The 25,068-nt window shown below is 40.6% G+C and overlaps 1 protein-coding gene across 2 annotated transcripts in view; it reads right to left on the reverse strand.

Annotated features, from left to right (window-relative positions):
- Window positions 1-25,068, reverse strand: part of PLPPR5 (phospholipid phosphatase related 5) — a 3,295,121-nt gene that overhangs the window by 1,493,237 nt on the left and 1,776,816 nt on the right. For both annotated transcript variants that reach the window (XM_044085711.1, XM_044085712.1), the window contains one exon: window positions 13,099-13,231. In XM_044085711.1, the coding sequence (XP_043941646.1) occupies window positions 13,099-13,231 (133 nt within the window). The remainder of the gene's footprint in view (window positions 1-13,098; window positions 13,232-25,068) is intronic.

Raw genomic sequence — 25,068 nt, forward strand, 5'->3', positions numbered from 1 at the left:
AGGTTATGTTCTGTACCATGCTTTGGGACCACAGGACCTGTAACACACAACACAACCAGTCCAGAACACCACACCCACATCCAGGACACACACTTAGCTTCCCTGGGAACAGTGCCAGGATATGCAGGTGTTCACATACACTATTCCAGTTGTTAACATCAGGTACAGGCATATTGTGTGTGAGAACTACTCAGGCCTCTACCACTTCACCCTACAGCCACTACAATTTGTGGGTCCATGTGCTATGGCAGAACCACACACCACAGCCACATGGGGGAATACATATTGCACCTGTCCATCTGCAACGTGGGTACTCACTGTTCCACACCAGAGGCAGACCACCATTGTTGATATCTGACCATACCCACCTTTCCCTGGACATCCATATCCCATCTCCACCCCCAGGCAAGGTTCTCACTGCACATAAACTGTATTTAGCACAAGCAGACTCTACACTTGTGTAGACTGGGGTGGACAACTTCAGAGGACCCATGCTGGAAGACTATACTGGCCACTCAGCATAATCCTTGACAACTGCATTCTATGAGCATGTGTACGGTTTGCATTGGTCAAGCTATCCCACATATACCCATGACTGCTCCACAACAAGACACCTGTCAGCTGTACACCAGCCATATACGCGCCGTACAACAGACAGACTGACCTAATACATTGCAGAGCTGTAGCCCACAGAAGGAGGACCTCTGTGAACAGTTCTGGCACGGCACTTCATTCACACATACTCATTACAACACAGTGTTGACAGTGGAATCGTCCAGAGAATGCAGATAGGGCTCCCCTCAGTCTGTTATTGACGGAGAGTATTAGCTTGTTGAATGATTGTGTTAATTGATTAATTGTTTAATCATTTCATGATGCTTGTGTATATAAACTGTCTTTTTATGTAAGTGTTTTATTCTCCTTGAAGGCTTTGGCCGAGACGTCAGAGAGAGAGATTTCTTGTTTATAATAAATCCTGGTGGAACTTGTTCCTGTTGTTTTTTTGTTATTGACGGACACCTACTGTCAGAGATCCTCGGCAACCCTCTCACAGCACACACCGACAACATGGCTGTGGCTTAGCACATTCAATCCCTGGGACCTCCACGGTGCCCCTGCTTGACAGAGGCACAGCTCACTAGCCTCACATGTTGCCTTCTGTGACCTACTTTACAGTGGCACAGTAGCCTACTATCCTGGGATGCAGATGCCAAGCACACTCTGGCTGAGCTGTCATTCCCTAGGGCAACAAGCCTAGTATTGACCTCTACACCCATATGTTCAATTGTCGGATGCACAATATTTGTTGTGCTGTTCTACTGTTTGCAGGTCTTTATTGCCATAGCATTCCCTGTTCCTATGACCAACTTGTGTATCTGTGGAAGATGTTTGCATATGTCGGCGATCCACTATATCACTTATGTCTCTGTAGTCATTTACTGTGTGCACTGGGCTGATTGCTGTGTTGTGGTTGGTTCCTGGACTGACACGTACAAATACCAGATATGTGTGGCCAACTGCTAAACGGAGATATGGCCTAAGTGTGTGAGCATGCCCAGTTCAGCCTTTCCAAGGCATGTTGTCTGACATATGCCTCATTTATCAAAGTGTGCGAGCATGCCCAGTGTGAGCTTTCCATATGTTGCACTCTGAAGTCCACCACATATTTGGGTGTGTGAACTTCAACAATATCTCACATTTATGGTTGTGTGTTGGGTGTCATGTTGTGTACTAACTGGCCAACTGCTTCGTGTCTGCCACAACAGGGATTATACTGTGCCTGCAGGGATTGCATGGGATACTTTGCAGACAGTTCTCAACATACTTTCATAATGACCTAACACTGTAGTACCGTATAGTGTACTGGTTCAGTACTTTCACTATGGTGGACAGTATCCTGGGCTTTAGTCCTATGACTGCTTGACATCTTCATAGTGAGCACAACAGACTGTGTAGGGGCCAGTTGTGCACATATGACCATGTTGCAATATGTTCAGATATGGACTACCTACACCAGGCTCGTCCAACATTGCTAGTGTATTCCACAACATGGGTGGACATTGGCAAACACTAGCGATGTTCCCTAGGCCATTTCTGATGCTAGTCACAGGGTGTGTTTGTCCTTCGACACACATTGTAACTGGAGTTTGCCATGACATATGTCATGGTTAGTATACTGTGCCTCTGTCTACCTCTGACATAACAGTGATACCCAGGGTTAGCCTACCATCTCCCATACACTCATCAGGATTCCTCTTGAGGGGTGTCGATATGTGACTCTCCGGCTGACCTGTACCAGGAGTTTACTGAAGAGTGGGGGTGCCTTCTGTGTTATGGATCATTCTGTACAACTTGTCCTATGTATGTCAGTGCTGGGGTTCAGGTCTCTCATGTGCATAACTCACTGCCATTCAGATTGTACAAGGTGCAACATGTTCATTCATTCCAGGTTGGACATGGCTTCATACATCAGGCACAGCTTTCCTGTAGCTGGGAAGGATGGTGGTGTGTGGGGCTGCAGTTTGTTTACTCAGGCAACACATGGCATCTGTTCATGCTCTTTGCTACCCCTGGTGGGGTACTGTTGTTGACTTTACAATTGATGGAGGTGTCTGCTGCAGTATATCCCACGGGGCTATTGTAGTCAGTTGTGACACTGATGGAGGATGACTGCAGAGCCACAGTGAGTTCCCCTTATCTACATCTGCCAACCTTCATGTTTGGGTGGGTATATGGTACATGTTTCTGCGAACACTACAGCCACATGTTTGTCCAGTGCAGGATATCTATCACCTTTTGTACCCAGGTCTCACATTACATGTTAGGTACCTCATGGGTTAACACCTGTGTGGTAATTTGTGGGCACTTACTGTATATCCACGGTGGTTGTCTATACACAGTTCTGCAATTAGCTTGCTGACATGGCTATGGCTACAGTTGTCTGTTTGTAGGTGGCCCTTTTGTGGGTTGCTTGTGTCAGCTGGGGTCGGATATGGTGGGCTGTTTGTACTCCTCTGCATACATGTTCAGTCACAGTCCTTCCATGTTGGCCTATACGTATGGGACATATATACAGAATGGGGGGGGCCAAGACCAGGCCTTGTGGGATGCCACTCATATCCGCTTTATAGTCTGACATGGATGCGGCATGTCTGACCATGTCAGTTCTGTCCTTGGTCTGGTTTGCAACCCCTCTACTGACATAGGGGTATATATTTAAGCTGGTGAACATATCCATACTGAACTCGTACGGTATTGTCTAGAAGCATGTGCACGGTCCAGCTACGCTGTGTGGACCACATTGCCCTCATCAATGACCTTAATGACTGCTTCAAATGGGTCAGACATGTTTAGGGGCAGGTTCTGCAGTTACGACAGCCACACTGTGTAGGGTCCAGTATCAGTAGGTCCACAATAGCCTTCTGTCTGCGGTACACACTGATCCTTTCCATAGCTGTGCAGAACAAGCTTGTCAGGATCCTGGGGTGGTAGTTTGGAGTATCCATTCAGGCAACACCTTTGTTGTGATGGACCACTGTTGTTGTACACTGCTCTTTGGGTACATATCCTGTGGTAAGGCTGACATTGGGCAGTAGTGTGATTTGGCATTCCATTATTCTTGGAGTCCATGTTGGCCTCAGCACAGGACACCATCACATACCTTTGCTGCTGTGTGTTCTGCTTTGCAGATGATGTCTGTTACCTCAGCATCTGCAATGTCAGGGGGCCATCAGTCTGCTGGGATAGGTATTTTGCACTCGGGGGGGGGGGGTGTTTGCACTACACCTGACAGGTTGTATGTTAGCAATATGCGTGTGTGTGTTTGGTATGTTGTTTGTAATATCTGTGTGATTTGGAGCATATCCGTGGATGCCCAACATGGTTCCTACCATCAGTTGGGTAAGCCTTGTGATTATCCTTAGTGTCCTGTACGTTTTGTATCTTCATAGGTTCATGGGTTCATACTAGGCTATACACCCTAGGGCATTAGTAAGCCTAGCCAGAGTGTGTGTGTCTTTCACCAACCCTTGCTATGTTCAATTATGGCCATTTATGAGGTTCTTCACTGTGCCTCTGTCTGGTCGTGACACAGTGAGGACCACCAGTATACATGTACGGTCATCCATCCACTTGGCAATATTCCTGTTGAGGGGTGTCAGTGAGGGTCTCTGCCTACCATGGATTGGGATCCTGTTTCTGGGTGGGGAGCCTATGGGTTATGTATCTGTCCCTCCAGCACATCTTATTTCATTATGTGTTGAGGCTGACATCTGTGACTCTCACAGCTCCAATGGCTTTGATTTCCTGTGGTGTAGCATGTCCATTACTCCTGTGTTGGACATGGCCTTGTACAACAGACATACAATGCCTCTGTGTAGGCAGTGTGTGACTGCAGTCAGCTGGGGTGTCTACAGCCAGGCAGCATATGACATATATTTCACACCCTTTATCCTGTTGGTGGGGTAACTATGAGGTCTTCCGAACCGCTGCAGGTGTCACGTACGGTACATCCCATATGAGTCATTGTACTAGATTATGGGTCTGATAAGGGAACAGTACAGCGGCACAGTGACCTCTGTTGATGTTGATGTGAATCCTTTCATGATACGGTGTCCAGTATCGACAGTCTTCATAGCCACATTGGCATTGTGGGTGTCACATGACAGATTAATGTCGACCTGTGTCCCTAGGTCCCTGATTACTCCTTGCATACATAATGGTTTGACACCTATGTGGTAATTTGTGTGTACCTTGTCTAGTATTTGGTGGGACATTCATACTGTCCAGTGTCTTTGGATGTCTGGGTGGAGTTCATGTGTGTGAGAGTGTGGTCTGTCGCATGCTACAGACTGTACAGCAGTTTTGACTACAGTTATGTGCACATGGGTGGTGTCCGCTGCTTTGTGCATTGTCAGTTACCTGGCAATATGGGTGTCTGTGCTGCATATGGATACTCCCCCTCCTTTGATGTTTTGGTGCAGGTGTTGGGGCCATAACACATGATATGTGGTATAACCTAGTAGTGCTGGTGTGCTATCACTAGGCTTGCAGCAGGCTTCTGTCACTGCACAGACATCAATGTTCTCCATAATGGGAAGTGCCTCAGGGCATGCATATTGCAGTTTACACATCTGGCATTGGTCAGCATTACCCTTATGTTTCCTACCACTTATGTTTTCTAGGGTGGTGGGTAGTCTTTTTGGCCTTGCCTACATACGGCTCTATGGAGGCGGCAAAGGCCTTATCCAGTATCCAGACGCACACGGGTAACAGCTGAAAGCCATCCCTGGAACAGCAGCATGGCTTGTCATGCTTGACATCTCAAGCAGACACATTAGACCCTCTTGGACTGACAGCTGTAACTGTGCCAGCTGTTAACCATGAGCATTCTGTGTTTGTACTGTGGCATCATTCTTGGTGAGGGTTGGATGCTGCACACAGCCAGTGTCATCCCGCCCTGGGGTACATACTCAGAGGGACCATCCATGTCTCTTTTGATGTTGACCAGGGAGGTACATCTCAGGTAATTCACACCAGTATGGACATTGAGTGCATCATATTTCTGCTTGCTTTGGGGTGACCTGCGTACTTGTGTTATGTGGCATTTTGTGGCAGCCTACAAGCAGCTTACTCTACCCTTTCCCTTGTTCAGTCTGGTGAGTGGGACAGCAGTGTGTCTGCCTATACAGACACCTATTATGACTGTATCAGGCATGTTGTTTCTCCTTCTGGCCTGTGACTGTTTGGCACACCAGCTTTGCGTACTATTCGTTGCATGTGCTATGTTTGAAGGTTGTGGTTGCTTGTGATCTACTTTGGAGGCTTCTGTTGGTGTGGTGTGTTTGTAATTAAGGCCTCCGGGAATATTTGTCTGTGTTTATGTGTTTGGTTTACAGTTGTGGTAGGTCTATGTGGGACTGGGTTTGTGGTGTATGTGGTTACCTTCTCCTCCTGACTAGTTTTGACAGTACTGAGTTGGTGGAGCTCAACCTCTGGTTTGGATACATGGATGCATCTATCACATATATTTGTATTTATTGGGGGGTGTTGTGGTTGTCTGTGTACTTGGTACTGGTGTCACATTGCCTCTGGATTCACAGATTCTACTTGTTGTGGCTGGACTTAGTGGATTGTATGTGTGGACATATGTTGTTGCCATACTACTGGTCAGTGATTACTTCCCTTTTTATATTTGCTCTATCATGTGGTAGCTTCCTCATTCTCTTGCATGGTTTGGTAATGGCTAGAGGCCAGCATGCCAGATGCCTGCGTGTATGGCATTGTGTGTTGTTGTTATTTGTGATTGCATACTCCAAGCATTCCTGGCTGTGTTCATGGAATGCCTGTATAACATGTTCTGTGGTGTGTCCCATATTCTGCACTTGCACAGGGCCTTTTGTGGATTCAACATCGGTTTTGAGGGCTGCAACCTATGCTTTACACATGTTTTTCACTGTGGTATTCTGGCCAGGGACTGGGGTCAGGATGTGTATATCCAGTGTGATTACTCTATGGTCTGGTCTTACCAGTGGGGGGTACACTTCTCATCTTGCCATCCAGTACACATGTTGCTGATTATCACATCCAGTATGCTTACCCCTCTTGTGGGAGTGGTACATTGTTCCTGGGCATTTTGGTTTATGGAATCTGGGTAATTTTCTCCTACTGTGTTGGTGCTAGTACAATGCTACCGGTGTATATCTGGGTATTTTCAGTCAAGCAATATAATGTGGTTTGGGGGGCTTGAAATATTCATGTATTCCGACATAGGCCAGGTGCAGTTCCTGGTATTAGGACAGTAGTCTGCAGCAGGCTATATACTGGGAGGCGGTTTTAGCCATTGGTATTTGACCATGGCTAATCCATGCTGCTTCTTGTTGTGGTACCAACATGGGGGTGTGGTTATCCTTGCCATTTCTTGCTAGTCACCCTCCTTTTGTAGCTTGTTCCATGTTTTGCGGCTGTACAGCACAGTATGAGGTGTGACCTGGTAGTGTTAGGGTGCTGATGTGAGCCTTGACCCAGTTCTCTATTACAGGACTGGTATCTACATTCTCCATAATGTGTGCGTTTACACTGCATACATTTTGCTGTTTATACATCTGTCATTGGGTAGCATTACATCTAGGTTCCTATCCCTTGTAGAACCTATGAAGGTGGGTTTGTGTTTTGAGACTTACCTATTCAGGGCATGCTGTGGGTACTGACAGCCTTTGCCGGTATCCATGGGGCATGGCATGATAGGTGCACGCCACCCCTAGCAGGTGGTGCATCATGGCAAGCTCCGCATGTCTTCCCAGCCTGAAACACATTGGCTCCCCTTTGACTAACTGCATTACTTCAGCCAGTTATTGCACTTGATCATCCCATCGTCATTTTGTGGCTTCATGCTTGGTGAGGGTGGATGTTAGTCAGGGTGCTCAGGTGTGCATATAGTACATGGTGTTACATTACTTAACACATAGCATTCATGCCTCAGGTGGTGCTGCAGGGCTGCCTCTGTTGGATGCGCATATTACACTTCCCTGTACATGTTTGTGAGCAGGTCATGTCATTTTAGGCATCCATGTTATTATTTGAGTGAGTCAGAGGGGGTATCATTCCCAGGGTTCCTACTGAGCCAGTGTATGTTCTATGCGTTGCCTCTTTGCCAAGGCCAGGGCATACTGGGCACGCCTCCTTCTGCCTACTGGGGCAGGCTCAGGTTGTTCCTCCTCCGAGTCACGCTCTGCCTGTGATGGCCTTGGCAATGGTGGGGGGCTGTTTGGCCGGGCCTATGCTGGTCCTGCTGCAGCTGTTTTCGCAAGATCATATTATGTAGCATAGCACATACCATGACAATTTGTGTACATGTAGTTGGTGTGTACTGCAAGGCTCCACCAGATGTGTCCAGACACCGGAACCGTGACTTGAGCAGCAAAAAAACACACGGTCTATTACATTACGTGTTTGTGCGTGTGCCTCATTATGGCGTTCCTGTTCAGGTGTGTGTGCGTTTCTGATGGGTGTCATCAGCCACGGCTCCAGTGCATAACCTGCATCCCCCACTAGGTGTCCGTGTGGGATGTCCCCATTGGCAAATGTCTGGTACAGCTGCGTCAAATGCCAGATGTGGGAATCGTGGTAACTCCCAGGGCAGCCAGCACACACATTCATTATTATGCCCTGGGCATCACACACGACCTGGCAGTTGATGGAGGGGAAGCCCTTGCGGTTAATGTAGGCCCTACCCGCTCACCGGCTGGTGCTTTGATGCGTATGTGCATGCAGTCTATTGCACCCAGTACCTCAGGGTATTCCGCTATTTGCTGGAAGAGACGCATATTGCTGGCCAATACCTCACGGGCATTGGGGAAATATACATGATCACCAACATGTGCTGACATGGCATCCAGGAACTGGTGCAGTACCCTGGAGGCTGATGCCTGTGATATCCCCATCATATCGCCAGTTGGTCTCTGGAAGGTACCTGTTGCTAGTATTCTTAGGCCAACACATACCTTGGTTTCCACTGGGATGGGTTCCCCTCTGTTGGTTCTGTGTGTGAGGCGTGGCCTGCACAGCTCAACAATTTTCTGCAGGAGCTCTCTGTCCACTCTATAGCACTCTACTATCTCCAGCTCATGTAACCCATGGTAGGTGACCCTGGGCCTGTACACTCTTCTCCGTCTCCTCACTGTGGGTTGTCTGGCACCATCTGCATTGTCACCACCCTCAGCAAGTCGCCTATGTCTCATTATGACAGCTATGGCAGCCCCTAACATTTCTGCTCTGAGTGAAGCTTTTTCAGTTTTCACTTCTATTAGCTTACTCCTGTCTTGCAGTGTCTCTTAAGGGAAACATCCTGCACTCATGTTTGCAGAGTTTTAAGCGCTGGGCTGGGCTACTATTCTGCCTGTGTAATTGCCTGCTTCTAATTGTTTTCACCTGCTAGCTTCAGCAGTTGTCCCTGCTAGCTTCCTATTAATTCTGTTGCTTCCTTTTTCCTCTCTGTTTCCTCAGGGGGGAGCAACATGCATACTATCAGAAACACGCTCACAGTGGCTTACACGCGCGCACATGTGCTTACACGGTTCAGAATCTACTTATTCGGGTTAAAACGCGCGTACACAGGCGCAAACACTGTTACACATCTGCCAACAGCCTCCAACATACTCAGCCTGCCCAACACGCGCGCACACCCGCGCAAACAGTGTTAAACATCTCCCAACACGCTCCCACATGCTCAGACTGCCTTACACGTGTGCGCACTGTCCTACTTGCGCTTCATGGCGTGCACACGTGCGCATGCACGCCCAGCAAGAAACTTTGGTGTAAGTAACAGTGTACACCTTCCATTTCTTGACTTTCCATGACTTATCTAGTGGCACACCTCTTTCCATGATCTGTGTCTGTCATCTGTCATGTTACACTGGCCTCCAATGAACTGCATTTCTTTCTACCATTCCCCCCTTGTGGTGTCACCTATCTCCTACTCTATTCCTCACCTTTATGTATCTCTTACACTACTCAGACTGTGCTCATTTGCTATGTGACTGTGAGATTCAGTATCCGTACCCTCATTTACATGAGATTGCCTACTAATGCTTAGTTACATGTCTTAGACTCAGCTTTCCCCCTTAGCAACCACTACACGGTGGCCATGTTGTTTTTGGTCTGCTGGTCCCTGCACTGTCATTCCATGTATTGCATGAAACCCACATTTGTGGGTTTATAACCTTCTTTTTTATGGTTTTATACAGCGCAGCCCGTTTGCGCGGGGCTGCGCTGGGTTTAAACATCGGAGATCGCCGAAAAAAAAAATTATAATTTTATTATTTTGGCATCGGGTTATATTGCCAATGGCCACATATTTGGCCATTGGCATGCTGCCTGAGTCATATGCAACCTTTTTTTGGAGCTGACATGGCTCCGTTGTGGAATTTGCAGAAACATACTCAGTTGTCAACTGAGTACATTTCTGCAGCTAAAACGTCTCTTACACGGACTGGTTTCTGCTTCGTGGATCGCTAATATACCTCATTTGCATACCTTTCGAATGCAAGTGAGGTATTTAGCATGTCCACGCCCAGTCCGTGTAAGAGACGTTTTAGCTGGCTCTTACACGGAGCTTAGGGCTGTTCCTGGATCGCAAGGCTTGCATGGAGTGTTGCACGTCTCTTACACTCCGTGCAAGCCTTCGTGAATCCTGCCCTAAGTATAATTCACCACATATTCTCCAAAAGTCACCAATTTTAAGAGAGATTAAGAAGGGCAGAGTTAAAATTTGAGTCAAAATCAGGGATGTCCCTGAAAATCAGGGACAGGTGACAGGCATGTTCAATCACTCTCTTATTACTCACACAACTAATCACACACACAGTCAAACTGTTTTCACTCAGGCATACATCAGTCTTGCAAACCAAATTCACATAGCAGCAATACACAAATACAAATACTCACACATGCAATTGCTCCCCTTTTTCATTTCCGACAGGCACAAACATCTCACACACAAGCATTGCAGTCATACGAATGCGCACAAAAATACATCATCGCTCCCCTTTCCCACCTCATTCACACAAGCAAACATTTTGCACATTCATACGGAAAACTTACCTCAACCACAGTAGACTCTGCAAACTAAGAAAACTACTAATGATTTCCAACACCACTTGTAATTAGCAATGGGATGAGCGGTAACTGTCCTGAGTCTTCACTATATGGCAGATCTATATGTGTGCAGATATAAAACGCAAAGAGCAGTTAACTGGTCTTGAAGTTTTTAAAGTGACAGGACCAGTTAACGGCAAAGAAATTGAATGTTCATTTTTTTTCTACCAAGGCTTTGGCGGGCCACATAAAAGGTATTGGTGGAGTGGATTGTGGTCAGAGGGCCACCCATTGGACTGCCTTGCTGTAAATAGAACTCTCCTGAATAATTCAGATGTTGTGAGAACTGTGATGAGCCAGTAGATGGTTTAGTGCAGGTCTATATTACAACCATGAAAAAGTTCAGCGAACGGCTTTTACATCGAAAATGCCGTTCGTCTAACTCGATCTTGTGGGGGGCTGCACCCTCCACACCCCCTGCTAATTATATATACCAACTCCAAGATTGCACTACAGTGAGGAAAGGGCAAATTTTCTGATCGTCACTGTACCGCAATCTCACTGTAACAGCTTGCTGAATGGCATTTTCGATGTAAAATGTCATTTGCTGAACTGACTCTTAGAACATGTAATATACACTCTTTAGTGGTACTCTCTTTGAGAAAGTGAGATGTTGCTCCAGTGGCCTGCGGGAATAATGATGTCAGAATGGAGCCGTAGGCCACTCAGAGCATCAATGTACAGCCTGGTAAATATGGTTGTTAAAAAGCTTAGGAACATATACAATTTCCTGATCATATTTACTATAGCTGCAATGTTACACAACATGTAAAGGGCATACCAGCAATCATTGTGTACAACACTTTGAGCATTTGCTTGACTTGGGGTGAATTATGCTAGCATGGGATGGTGTCAAATGACTTACACAAAAAAGGGCAGGCTATATGCACAGTGTGACTGTCGCCTCTGTTGTTTATATGGACAATGCCAATCACTGATATGATTTCAGAAAAGAGCGGTGTAGCACAGAAAGTAACTCCTTCCTCTCATAGCCATTGTGAGGCTCTAACTATGCAGTTTGTACATATGTCTAAGCAATGTCCACCTAGAAATACATTATTCAGCACTTCGGCATACAGTGTTTGCACCTACCTTATCAATGCCATTTCTGCTTTTATGTCTAGGAGACCACAAGAGATTTAATAACTGCAGCTGTGACTTCTCTAACTCTGGGAGTAGTGTTTCTAAGAGTACGTAAGACATCTGTGATGAAAGATCAATTCAGCAGTGTCAAACAGTGACCTTTCAAAGTTTGCTGGTTGTTTTTATTCACTGTGTATCTGTTTTTGGGACAGAGCACTTTTACGTATAATGTATATTCAGTAAGATGCAAACCAATAAAAGGTCACTTTTTAGTAGTACAGTCTATTTTTCTAAACAGAAATAATCACACTAATAGTGGCAGCACCCATTTTATCAGATGAATGAAGGGGCAGGTAACACAACTTCGGATTCAATAAGCTCAGCTTTTGTTCTTTCTTAACCATTGACACCTGCACATAGTACAGGAAACAAAGAGTACATACAAAAGTAAAATTTATAAATGACATAAAACTTGTTAAAACTTGCACACCACTTATGCTAAACACATCCTCTCACAGACACGTTGATTTGTGTTTTAAAATGTCCGGATTTGGATAGTCAGCTGAATACCACCACAATATGAATTAGCAGCTAAAATCAGTGCTAATTACATACATATCCTGAAGCCATCTCTGACTCCTCCTCCTTTTCATTTGCATACTAATTTACATTGTGTGTAATCAAATGAGACATAACAAGACAAATGTTTTGACATCAAAAACACTGTCATTAGCATTTCAGCGACACTGCTTTAGTGACATATTTTTGTATGCAATTCAATTAACTTATCATTGAAGAAACATGAAAAAGCAATCAACTTCAAACTAAAGATACATCTGAATTGCAATGTAATAAAATAACAAACACTTCCTTAATGGGGCTTTGGTTCCAAAATGGTCACATGTGCAAACACAAATGTATCATCATAAAACAGGAAGTATATCACAAAAGAATACAAAAATACAAAGCTACATTCAGTGACAGTATGGGACAAAGCTATCTGACTGCTAGACTTGTAGCAATCCAAGCAGGCAACACTCTGATTAACACCATATGCAGGTTAAACACCGAGAATAACAGTAATGAGCCATTTGCAAAATAAAAATTATTTTCCTCTTAATTTCTATTTATAAAAAAATAACAGTTTGGTATACTGTTTTTTTTTTTTTTTTTTTAATAAACAAGTGCCTTGTATTAAGAAAAAAGTGCTAGATCTAAAAAAGTTTCTACCCTTGAACATCTAATTAGCCTTCTTAAATGGTACTCTACATGCCACTACCAGAAAATGTCACAAATGCATGTGTTATATGATTAATACTGACATTTTTAGAAGAAGAAGAAACATTTTAACTTTGCTCATACCGAGAAATCTGACAGTTCTCCGCATCAGAGGGTTGATGTAGCAGCAGTCTCCAGTTAATATAGTCTTTTCCTGATTTTCAAAATCCCTTGTAGCTAGCTGAAGGAAAAACATTACCATTTCTCCAACAATGACCTTTAGAGAAACAAAAAATAAATATATACAATCACAAAGTCAAATCTGATAACATAATTAAACAAACACTGCAAGTAAATGATATATTCACTAATCATTAAACTAGCAAAAGCATTTTTAAGAACAGCAATTTACTTAAAGCACAGAACTTCTCTGTTTTGAATCATGTAACTTATGCTTTCATATTATTTATTGATTACCTTTTTCACAGATGTGACTCTTTCAACTTCAGTAACACATCTCTAACATTTCCCATGATTTGAGCAAGAATAAACATATTGACATGGTCTGCATTTCTCTTTTGGTTTTCCCCTATCCAATTGCATATGAACTACTGTTAAGCAACTTATTACCTTAAAATGGACAACAGGATTTAAACCCTTGATTTCATTAGTATCTTTATGCATGTCAGTACATTCCAAGTCACTACAGCAGCTGTTAACAAGTGCAACATATAGTACATGATATTTTGTGTGTGGCAGGGTGTTATTCCTGTGTAATGGCTAGCTATTGTTATTGCTATATATATGAAATTTGACTATATATACATTTGTGTGTGCACTGAAAATAAAGCCACTGGGCATTTGACAAACACATCAATATTTTTTTATTCATAACACTCCCTATACTGCAGGTTAAAAGATATTTGAAGAGAAATACAGGCAAAGGCACCCAAATATGTAAAATTTCACAATACAAAAAATAAGATCACAAAGGTGGAATGTAGAACAGAAGATTAGTAAAGCAGAAGTTAAACAAATAGAAGCGGAAGTTATGGAATACCTGTGAAGTGAAGGATTTAGTGTAGAAAGTCTAACACAGGTTATGTCACAGCATTCTTTGTTCTCCGTTTCCTATGGGCATTGTACAGAAAGTTCCAGAATGCCCACAGGAAACGGAGAACAAAGAATGTGCCCTCAGTTTAGAAGGAAATGATCTAAGGGAAGAGTTGCTTGATGTAACAGAAATGGATAGACATATGATCGATGTAAGAAACAGATTACAGAAAAACATAGAAGAGATGCAGATATATATAAAGGAAAAGTACAAAATAAGTGGTTCATTGATGACCCAAAAAGGTTTTATACAGAACTGGGAAACAAAGCAAGAAAAAACAGAAACATTTTTGAGCAATAGCTATGACAACTCTGTGAAGCATAACAAAGACGCTGAATGGATAGAAGATGTGAAATAAACAGTAAGAAGTTCAAATGTACAGGATATGAAATGGAATGAAGTAACAGCCAGAAAAATTGAAACAAAATTATGGAAAGCTTCTAAATGTAAAACCCCAGACCCAGATTCAGTATCTAACTTTTGGCTAAATGTCTTTACACAAAGATTTAGGCCTGAGTAAGAACTACTTATATGCACATCCCAAACAGACACCAACCTGATTAACAACAAGAAAAAATGATACGCCTTAAGAGTGAACCTGCAAGCTACCCTAAAAACTAAAGACCAATAACTTGCCTTCCAACGATGATTGAACTGTATACTGCAAGAGATGCCAACAGAGTTTATAGTTATTTAGAAGAAAACTCAGTCACGGCAAAAGAACAAAAGGACAACAAAATAAAGTCGTATGGAACAAAGAATCATTCGTCATTGAATAAAGTCATAATTGAGAATTTTAAAAAGGGGAAGAATTTAAGTATGGAATAGATTACAAAAAAAAACATTTGACAGCATCCCACATTCATGGATAAAGAAGTGCTTATAGATGCATAAGATACATCCTATACTGATCAGTTACATTACAGTGGCAAATTCAAATGGAGATATTGCAGGGTAACTCTTTGTAATCTCTGTTTTGTCTTGCTCAAAACATATTAAGCTGTCTACTTAGCAGACAAGTTATGGTTACAATTTGGCTTCCAGAAAACAACAAAGCATAAAGACTTATCATCATCTTTTTATGGATGATTTAAAACTGTATAATCATGAGAAGATGAGCTGAAAGCACAACTGCAAGTGGTCAAAACTTTCTCAGATGATATAAGAATGTAATTTGGTCTTTATAAATGTGCAAAAGCAACATTTAAAGCAGGAAAGCTGCAGCACCAAGAAAATATCAGTCTGAGACAGGAATGTGATACAGAGGTGCAAGAGGGAGTGTATAAATATTTGGGAATTGATCAAGAATCAACAATAAAGCATGAACAGATGCAAAGAAAACTTGGTAAGGAATATTTTAGAAGACTAAAATTAATGCTGAAAACAGACCTGACATCTAGGAACAAAGTCCAAGCCATAAACCAATTTGCTCTTCCTGTTCTGGACTGGCCCCAAAATGTATTGGATCAGCTGGACAGGAAAACAACAAAAGTGCCTCACGCTTAACAAATGATATATAAAAATCAATGTGTACCAAGATTATATATTCCTCATTCTGAAGGTGGTATGGGCCGCCTTGCAAATGATCACATGTACAGATCTGCAATATATATCTGCTGACCTTACCAGATCCAAGTGAAAATAGTGAACGTTTTAAAACATGAGGAGAACATGTCTAAGATGACTTCCCTGCTTAAGCAGAAACATATCTGTGTGAAGCAGGAATGGAAATCAAACCAGAAGTAGACAAAAATCATCTAGCAACTTAATGTGCCAAAAAAACAAAAGAAAGAATATAAGGAGAAGGATCAGATGAGAAGGAAAGAAATGTGGAAAAGGTGTAAATATAGTTGAAAGTGCAGAAAATGCGTGGAACAATCTCATATCAATCAGAATCTGATGCAGGAATGGCTACGGAGAGGTGAAGTTAAACCAAAAGATGAAAGGTTAATATTGGCGGCCCAGGATACTGGGCTACATACATGTTGGTTTACAAAGTCCATTGGACACATGGTAGAAACAGACAAATACAGGTTCTGTAAAACAGAACTGGAAACAGCCACATATCTTGTTACTGGGTATAATACACTAATGGTAGGTAATACTGAAAGGCATAATAATGTGTCAAGACTGTTGCATTAGGATTGTGCAACCATTACAATACTGATGTAGCTGGGAAGCACTGGAAACATTAGCCACAAAACATTACAGAGAATGATGACGTTTATATCAGATGGGGTCACCCATTACCAACACTTCAAAAAAATAGATGGGAAAAAAACAGATATAGTAGTCCATGAAAAGAAGACAAAAGTAGCATTAATCATTTAAATTGCTACACCCAGTGATTACAGTGTCTTATGCGCAGACAAGCACAAAGTCATAAAATACAAGGATTTGCAGGCAGAAACGAGGGCAGTGTGGAAGAAGGATACCCAGACAATTCCAATAGTAGCAGGAGTAATGGGTCTCTTAAAAAAGAATTTACAGTCATATTTATATATGCTTCCAATATATGCAACTCCATATGAACTGCAGAAGGAGTCAAGTCTAGGCACATTGTGGGTGCTGCAAATAGCACCTTTGGCTTACATCAAAGAGTGAAACAATAGTAACTTCAAAGTTTTAATCATATTTTGACTTAAGAATGGGGTCCATTCCCAAGTTAAAGCTGCCACTGAAATTCAAAAAACATATTTTAATGAATAACAATATGAAAAAGCTCCTGGTGCTTTACCTACATGCCTTCAAGGGGTCAGAAAATTAGCAAAAAAACAAAGCTTTTAAGGTAGGTAATATTTCTGTATTGTGTGGCAGTTAGTGATTATGCTCCAAAATCAGAAAAAAGATAAGTTTGTTAACCATATCCCCACAGCAATACCCAGTCTTAACAACACTTTGGCTGGTGCTTAATAAAAGTTCGATAAGAACACCTAAGTGCTGTAAAGGACGGGTCTTGTGCTAGGGATCAATAGTGGGCAGTGCAGCCTGACAAAGAGCAGCAGAAGGTAAAACAGCTTTTAAAAGCTACTGGGATTCCACCCTGCCACAAAAACCAAGCAGAACAAAATGCCAGGCAGTATTTAATGCTTTTTGTTCTACAGAGTGCCAAGTGGATTACCAGGTTTGACAGCCAGTAAAACACTTAAAATTCCAGTACTTTTTTTTTTCTGGAACTGTTTGCACATGGATCAGGAGGCACTCTATATGCACTACAAAGAACTATGATCATTATGTGTGCTCAACATGGATACCAAGATTCAACTCTTGAGCTTCATTTTCAAGATGAATTTCTTGACACCCATGTCTGTAACACATAACCTAGCTATGATCATAACCCTCTATGTTATGAAGAAATCAGATCATGACATCCTGTGCTTTACAATTCTTAGTAACACTCTTTTTCTCCAATATGAACCTTTGGGGCTTAATCCAGTAAAATAATATAACAAAGGACTATTGGCTTTTTTAACCTTGAGTTTGGAATAAATTATGTGTTTTAAATATCAGTGAAGTCTTTTTGTTTTATTAAGTTATTCACTAGTGATGAACTGTTTAGCACTGCATCAATACTTCAGACCTTTACAGGACAGTGACACCTTCTTTGGGAATACTGATATGTTACTGAACTAAAATACCCTGTTCATGGTATGATTACATCAACCTGGTTGGACAAATAGGCTTAAGCTTGCTTCTGAAATGGTGTGCAATGCATTTATTATGCAAGATCCATTTGCACTTAATAATTTATTTGTTTGCTGTATCTATATTTCGTGGATTTTATAATTACAGTTATTCAACCCAAAGTCTATAATGAAGCAAATCTGAATCTAAGGGCAATCCAGTAGGTTTTCTGATAAAGTACTTAGTTCTAAATTATAAAAATCATGATCACAACAGATGACAAAGAATATCACATTTTTTTGACAAATTCTTTTTCTGCCTTAGAACTCAATGCATCAAAGTTATTTGAACTACTGGAAACTACTCAAGTCACATTTGTGTACTAAATCAAATTTTTGTAGGTTTTAACTGTAACACCCCTTGAAAGGAACAGTCTGTTAAGAGTAGGACAACTTACCCTTGGTCAGATAGTAGTTCCTGAGGCTTTGATGGTAAATAATTGATAAACAGCCATGAATTACAATAAAGTGTACTTTAATGAAACCATAATTAAATAAGGTTACCAGAACAGTTTTGAATAAGATAATTCTAAAAAAAAAAAAAAAAAAAAAAAAAAAAAAAATCAACTAGACATTATGCATTAACTAGGGTAATTCTTAACCACATTTCAGTGATGCATTTTCAAATGTGGTACTAGAAAAACTTATCAATCCCTGTTTCCTACTGTTGCATGGATACAATGTATAATATCAAAATAAGTCAACGTGAAATAATTGCCTAGAGCCAGCGCTTATACCACTGAGTGGCAAGCCCTAATAATCTATAAATTAATTTAAGGCAGCACACAATGTAGGGAGCAAAGAGAATAACTGAAATTACTGTTAGGAAAACAGCAGTTAATTTCATATGGTTTATAACTGTGTGATATCTCCTTTTTTATTTCTGAAGCCACACTAGATTTCTATCTTAGTTTAGTTACAGTAATACTTTATATCAATCTTTTTTTATTAAAAGGATATTAAATATGGCATCTGTTTTATAATAAAACAAAATACACTTATATATGTCAGAATGACATTAGCAAACAAAATGTGTATCATCAATATACAAGAAAATATACAGGAAAAATTAAATAACTAAATAAAATTATTTAACATTCCATAGGTAAAACATAATTAAGAAAATTAGGATTGTTTTAATGTAAGAACTGAGTTTTATTAAACACTAAAAATAAGTGGCAATTATATTTACGTCCCAAGATGCATCATTTTAAAAAAGTTTCGACCATTTCCCATGAAAAACAGCATATCCTTGATTATTAGTTCTATGCTAAGCACCACAGTCTTTTGCATCTTCTCTTTTATTTTAATATTTCCCTCTAACCAGTCTTTGTCATGTATTTTTACAGATTTCTATATTCTATACTCATTATACACAAGCTCCTCCTTCATTCAGTTCTCCTCAGTTCTTATTTTGGTATTGTATCTCCTCATACCTTATATACACATCATTTCTTATTCTTCTTGGTTGCTCCTCAACCTCATTTTGTTTTCAATGCTTCTTTGCCAGAAAATGTTCCAGCTTTCATTTTATTTTATCCAAAGGCCTACATTTTCCCCTATCATCTTCTATGCTATTAGCCTGGAACACTCCTTTCAGTATGCTACTTAGGTATATTTTCTTCTGTTCTCTCAATATTACATGCAATATGTTTGAAACTCCTAATCAACATAAATATTTCCCTAATTAGGTATTTAGTGAACATGGTGATGCCCTCATATCTAACCTGACAAAGTGCTTGACACATCAACAACCATTGGGCATTAAGATATACTTAAATGCACCCATAGAATCATGTTTGAAGCCTCTGCTGTACAGCATTATGGGAAGAAAGGTTCAGTCCAGTCTGCTAATGACATACTAAGTGCTCCATGAGTCCATAGAGAGCTGTCCACTTTGACCTGTTCTAACGAAACAGATAAAGGGCTGCAGATTTGATCCAGGATGATCAGGAAAATAGCTAAATAGATGAAGTGCTGCAGAAAGGCATGAGTTAATATAGTAGAATAATACCATTTGGTCTAAATATTAGAGACCTGGCCCACAGTCATTATCTTCCAAACAGTAGTCCTTAATTATCAAGATGTCTTGCTTATCGTTGTCTGAATCCTCAAAATCATTTTTTCAAGAAGTGATTAAAGATGTTAAACTCTACCAGATTAACATTTTATTCCATTTCTAACCCTTAGAAAAGTAAAAAGTGGTCTTAAGATATTTAATTCTAAATAGAATAAGAAAGCCTCCTTGACAAACAAATGTTAGAATTGATGGCTGCTACAATTCTGTCACATGTTAGGATTCCTAGTTATAATTACCTAATAAACAACTTTAGGATAGAAACCCTCATGGGGATCACTTTATCTTCTTCCACTACCTTCAAAGCATATAAATGCAAAACATGATCATTATCAGTTTTGACATTTTCAATTTCATAAATATATTTTCTATCTTCTCGACCTGTAAATGGCCAGATTTTAATCATTCCTTATACTCCTTGATATCCTGATGTTACTTTCTTTCTTACTCAAATTACATTTAAAATCTTTATCCAAACAACTCTTTTAATAGTTATGAAATGGTTTACAGGACAAAATATAAATTCAGGGATCTTTCTCTTTCTATACAATTTAGCTTTTCAGGCACTGAATTTAATGGGCTTTTAATGAAACACAGAAAGAAGTTTTGTCCACATGTGCATAGCCATATGATTAGGTCATAATTTAATTTTCTAAGATATGAACAAGCTGTGTGTCATTAGCTTCAAGAAAGAGAATTAGAAAAAAATCTGGGTTTCAAATATGTTATCTACTGGAATAAATAATCCAAATAACAATGAGTACCACAGGAAAATGTACGCTCCTGAGCAGAAAGCACAGAAATAAAATCATAAAAAATAAAGGAAACTGCTCAGGTGCAAAACCATGCAGAAAATAGCAAGCAGCATACAATGAGTCTCTTCAGACCACAGTCATATAAATCACACCAAACAGCATACGACAAGTCTCTTCAGACCAAGAATATAAGAATAATCCAATCCAATGAAGCAAAATGCTGTTAACTTCTTTAAAACCAAATCTTTTATTAGCAGATATCTGCTATTTTCTGCATGGTTTTGCACCTGAGCAGTTTCCTTTATTTTTTATGATGTTATCTACTGGATTCACCAGGAAACAGCAAAATTAGGCCAGCCTGATGTGGATAATATCCAGATCTTATAATACCATGCAGTTGCTTTTCCCCTCTGCAGTGTCATTTTACAAGGTCAGAACTAATTGGCCTTATCCTCACTGAAGATAGTAAGGCTATTATATTGGAGAGATCACTTGTGTATCTACCCTCTGTATACATTCAGATGAAACAATTACTTCCCAGAGACCAGAGCTACTATACAATATATCTTTTACAAAATAACTGTATCCACCCCACATATACCGTACATGCATATCTGCACATGCACTAATAGCTGGCACATATGCAGCACTTCTGACTTTTTAACACTTCAAATTATGGAAAAAGATGAGTATGAACTGTAAGGCATTGCCTAACCTTATATATTTCAGATTATTTTCTAAAATACATAGATCTTTAAGATGTGGTAGGCTTTACTGTCTGCAATCAAATATCCTTGAACATCAACTGTTTACAGCCAGAAAATTCGTATAAAACACAAAACGATTATACCAGGGAGTAAATGCTCCTTACCAAAAAAACAGCAGCAACATTTTAAAGTAAAATAAAGATGGTAACGGAGCAAACAAAGGCTGCAAATACTCAACAGCATATAAATTCCTTCCACACAAGTATTGAAGAGAGGAACAGTCCAAACTGGAATAAAAACTCAGTTTATTCGTGCACTGGTAAGCACTTTCACCCCTTCAGGCTTCCTCAGACCATTAAAACTTAGAAGACAAGAACAATTCTACTTTTATACTTCCATAGTATACCAATTAAACAACTGATTAATCCAACCTGTAGCTAATTCATTCAATTTCATTAAAGTGGTATTCTCACTAAAAGAATCTCACACTAAAAGACTAAAAATATAGCCTACCACTTACAAATATATGATAATTTAAAAACATAAAATACATTAACTACATAGTTTAAAAATAATTATTCATGATAAATTTATAGAACATAACCAAAACCCAAAATACAATGGGACTGTGCTCTTTCAAGACAGAGTAACACTAAACATATGTTCTATAATGAAGAATATATAATGCATGCAAACAATCTACACACATCAATTCTCATACTGAAAAATGATATGCATGTGTCATCAAAACATAAAGTAACATAAAAATGCTCATAAAAACATGTTCCATAATGAGGAATATATAATGCAGGCAGACAAACTACACACATTAATTCTCATGCTGAAAAATGATATGCATGTGTCAGCACAGAGGCATTACTCTATCAATTACTTGGCTATAAGCCTACGTGCTTTTAATAAGGCTTTCATAGGTACCTTATCATTCGGGCCAGGGGTTTTGTTGGCCCTAAGTCTAATAATCCACTTAAGCTCACATCTTTCAAAGGTCCAAAAACAGGAACAATTTTTAAAGACTGCTCTTACAAATGTAGAAAGTTGATAGAATAACAGGTTTTATATTAGCATGAATTTTCTGAAGGGTATGATGTCTGAAACTCAAATGTCTGTGTTTATTTTTTACTTCAGTCTTCAATGATATGCCAATAATTTGTCAGAAAACCAAAATGTTATCAATAACAGACCAAAAATATGAGGCAAAAATCTGGATATACTGTGAAAATCTGTACAGTTGAGAGGTATGTAGTGAATGATGACAAGACAGAGTCCCACTCCCCATAAAACAGTTCAGTCTTGGCTTAAGGTTATCTTCAGAAAAACAGAGATTCTGGGATTACATTATCATCAAATCTCTCTGAATCATTTTTTTTTTGCCTTTTTATCTGCAAATTATGCTATGGCATTCTAGGTATTGAAGGAATGATTTCTGTTAATCTGAGAGAGTATATGTGTGAAACCATAAACCTTTACCCTAAAAGGGTGTGTACAATAATTAGAAAATGGAGATCTATAAATGGTTAAATTAACCTGTTTTGCAATAATTTATGTTGTAGCTATAATTTATGTTGTTGTTGTATAATGTTTAGCTATAACCTGTTTAGTTATAATTCATATGGTATAAAGAAGTCTGTACTAATCTCAGATCTAATGACGCTAATCTAATAACAATCTAATTGATCTAGTAACAAGTGGCGTACCCCAGGGTTCGGTCTTGGGGCCTCTGTTATTTGGGATGTACTTTTCTGAGGTGCAGGACAAAACCAGTGGACTATGGCTGACCAAATTTGCAGATAACCGCAAGCTGGGTGCTGTCATCAATTCCCATAGTGATGCGGGCATCCTCCAAGAGGGTCTCACTCAGACAAATGATTAGTGCAAGAAACATGGCCTCAAGCTGAATACCAAAAAATGCATCATCATCCCCTTTGGGGACAGTGATGTCCTCACAAATTATCACATTAATAACAATGTCCTAAGCACGCAATCAGTCTTGAGGGATTTGGGCACCCAGTTGATAGCAACCTGACGTTTGACCACCATGTTGTTTCCGTTGCACGGAAAGCCTTCTACATGGCCCACCTCATAAGTAAGGGTATCTCATCCAGGGACAAGGAGGTCATAACATCCCTGTATTCTTCCCTTATAAGAACAATTATTGAGTAAAATGCCTCTTTCCACATGTACCTCACAAAGCACATGCAGCAGCTGGAGAGACCACAGACATTCCTCACCAAGAGAATCCAGGGCCTCAAATATCTACCATACACAGACAGGCTAAAAGCCCTATCTCTCTACTCAGTTTCATACAGACTCCTCAGAGGTGACCTCTGTCTGGCATACAAGACGATCACGGACCCTGCCTTGATGAGACTGATGCATATCTGCAAATTAAGCTCCACTCGAGTAACCCACACGCGTGGCCTCAACCTGGTCTGTGACATCAACAGGACTTGTTGGCAGGTCAGATTTGTGTTCCAGAGACTCCCCCATCTGTGGGAACAGACTCCCTCTTAATGTCAACCAGAGTACCTCTTTACCCCTTTTTAAGCGCAACCTGGATAACTGGATGGGAAACAGAAAATACACCCCTGGGATTCTGCCCGTGTCTCTGTTGGACAGGAGGCACTGAGTGATGACTTGCGTAAATGTTGGCTAAATACTTACCTAGGCTTATAAGGGCCTCAGAGCCAAATAGCCTAGTAACCTCCTATGAACCTATGAATCCATGCCTATGTCATGGGGTATGACTGCGAATCCCTTTTCTGATTCTTTGACACTTGTTCCCTCTTCCATCTTAGTTTGATGGTCGAGTAATTGAGATGGAACTTTCTAACCCAGCACTAAAGCCCTCTGCCTCTTTCTGGGATAACATTAAGGCTGTTCTTAGTATACAGTTGATATGATCAGTCCTAGCCTCTTCTCCCTTGTCCGCTACGATATCCAGTCATTAAAATTCCTAAGCATCTCTCATCAGTAATTCTGCTAGTACAGATAACACTTGTAAGATTAATAACCTCATCCTGCTTTCTTGTCACCCTTGTTCCGCTCCCCTGACTCTGCTTGTTTCCACTTTAGTTGTCTTTTCTGACTGGTCACAAACACCAACATGTACCACAATGCTTTCAGTTCTTTTAAGCCATTTAATCTAATCAGGTTGGAATAAGAAGTAAATACTTGATAACTGGTCTAGCTATGGAAAGCATAATCCACTAAATGGTGTATCCTGTTATACTATATTCATCATCATCAACCCCCTTTCTCCCATTTTCTACATGAGGTGGAGGTGTCATATCAACTGTTGCCATCTCTCCTGATGTACTGCTACTCTACTACTTTCTGTGACAGTCATGCCTGACTGTCACAGGTCTTCTATCACTTAATCCATTCACTTCTTTGCTGGACACCTTCATTTCTTCTTGCCATCTTTAAATCTGTTCCTAATCTTTTTCACAAGACTGTCTTCTGCCTTTCTGCACATGTGCAAGCCACTGTAATGTTATGTTTGACCTTCTGTGCTACTGGGCTACTTTGGGTTCTACTCTGATGTCCTAATTTCATCATCTTTCCTACAGTGTGCATCCTACCACCTGTTTGTGGCACTTTATCTCAATCTCCTCTAGCTATCTCAACTGCTCTGCTTTTACTTGCCCACGTTTCTGTATCATACAATAGTACTGGTTGTACCACTCTTTTGTAAACCTTACTTTTCAGCTTCTTTGGCATTTGTCTTTGATACATTATGCCTGACAGTCTGTGCCAG

This window comes from Protopterus annectens, chromosome 10.part0, assembly GCF_019279795.1.
Source record: "Protopterus annectens isolate FY-2018-M chromosome 10.part0, PAN1.0, whole genome shotgun sequence".
In the NCBI taxonomy this organism is placed as follows: domain Eukaryota; kingdom Metazoa; phylum Chordata; order Ceratodontiformes; family Protopteridae; genus Protopterus; species Protopterus annectens.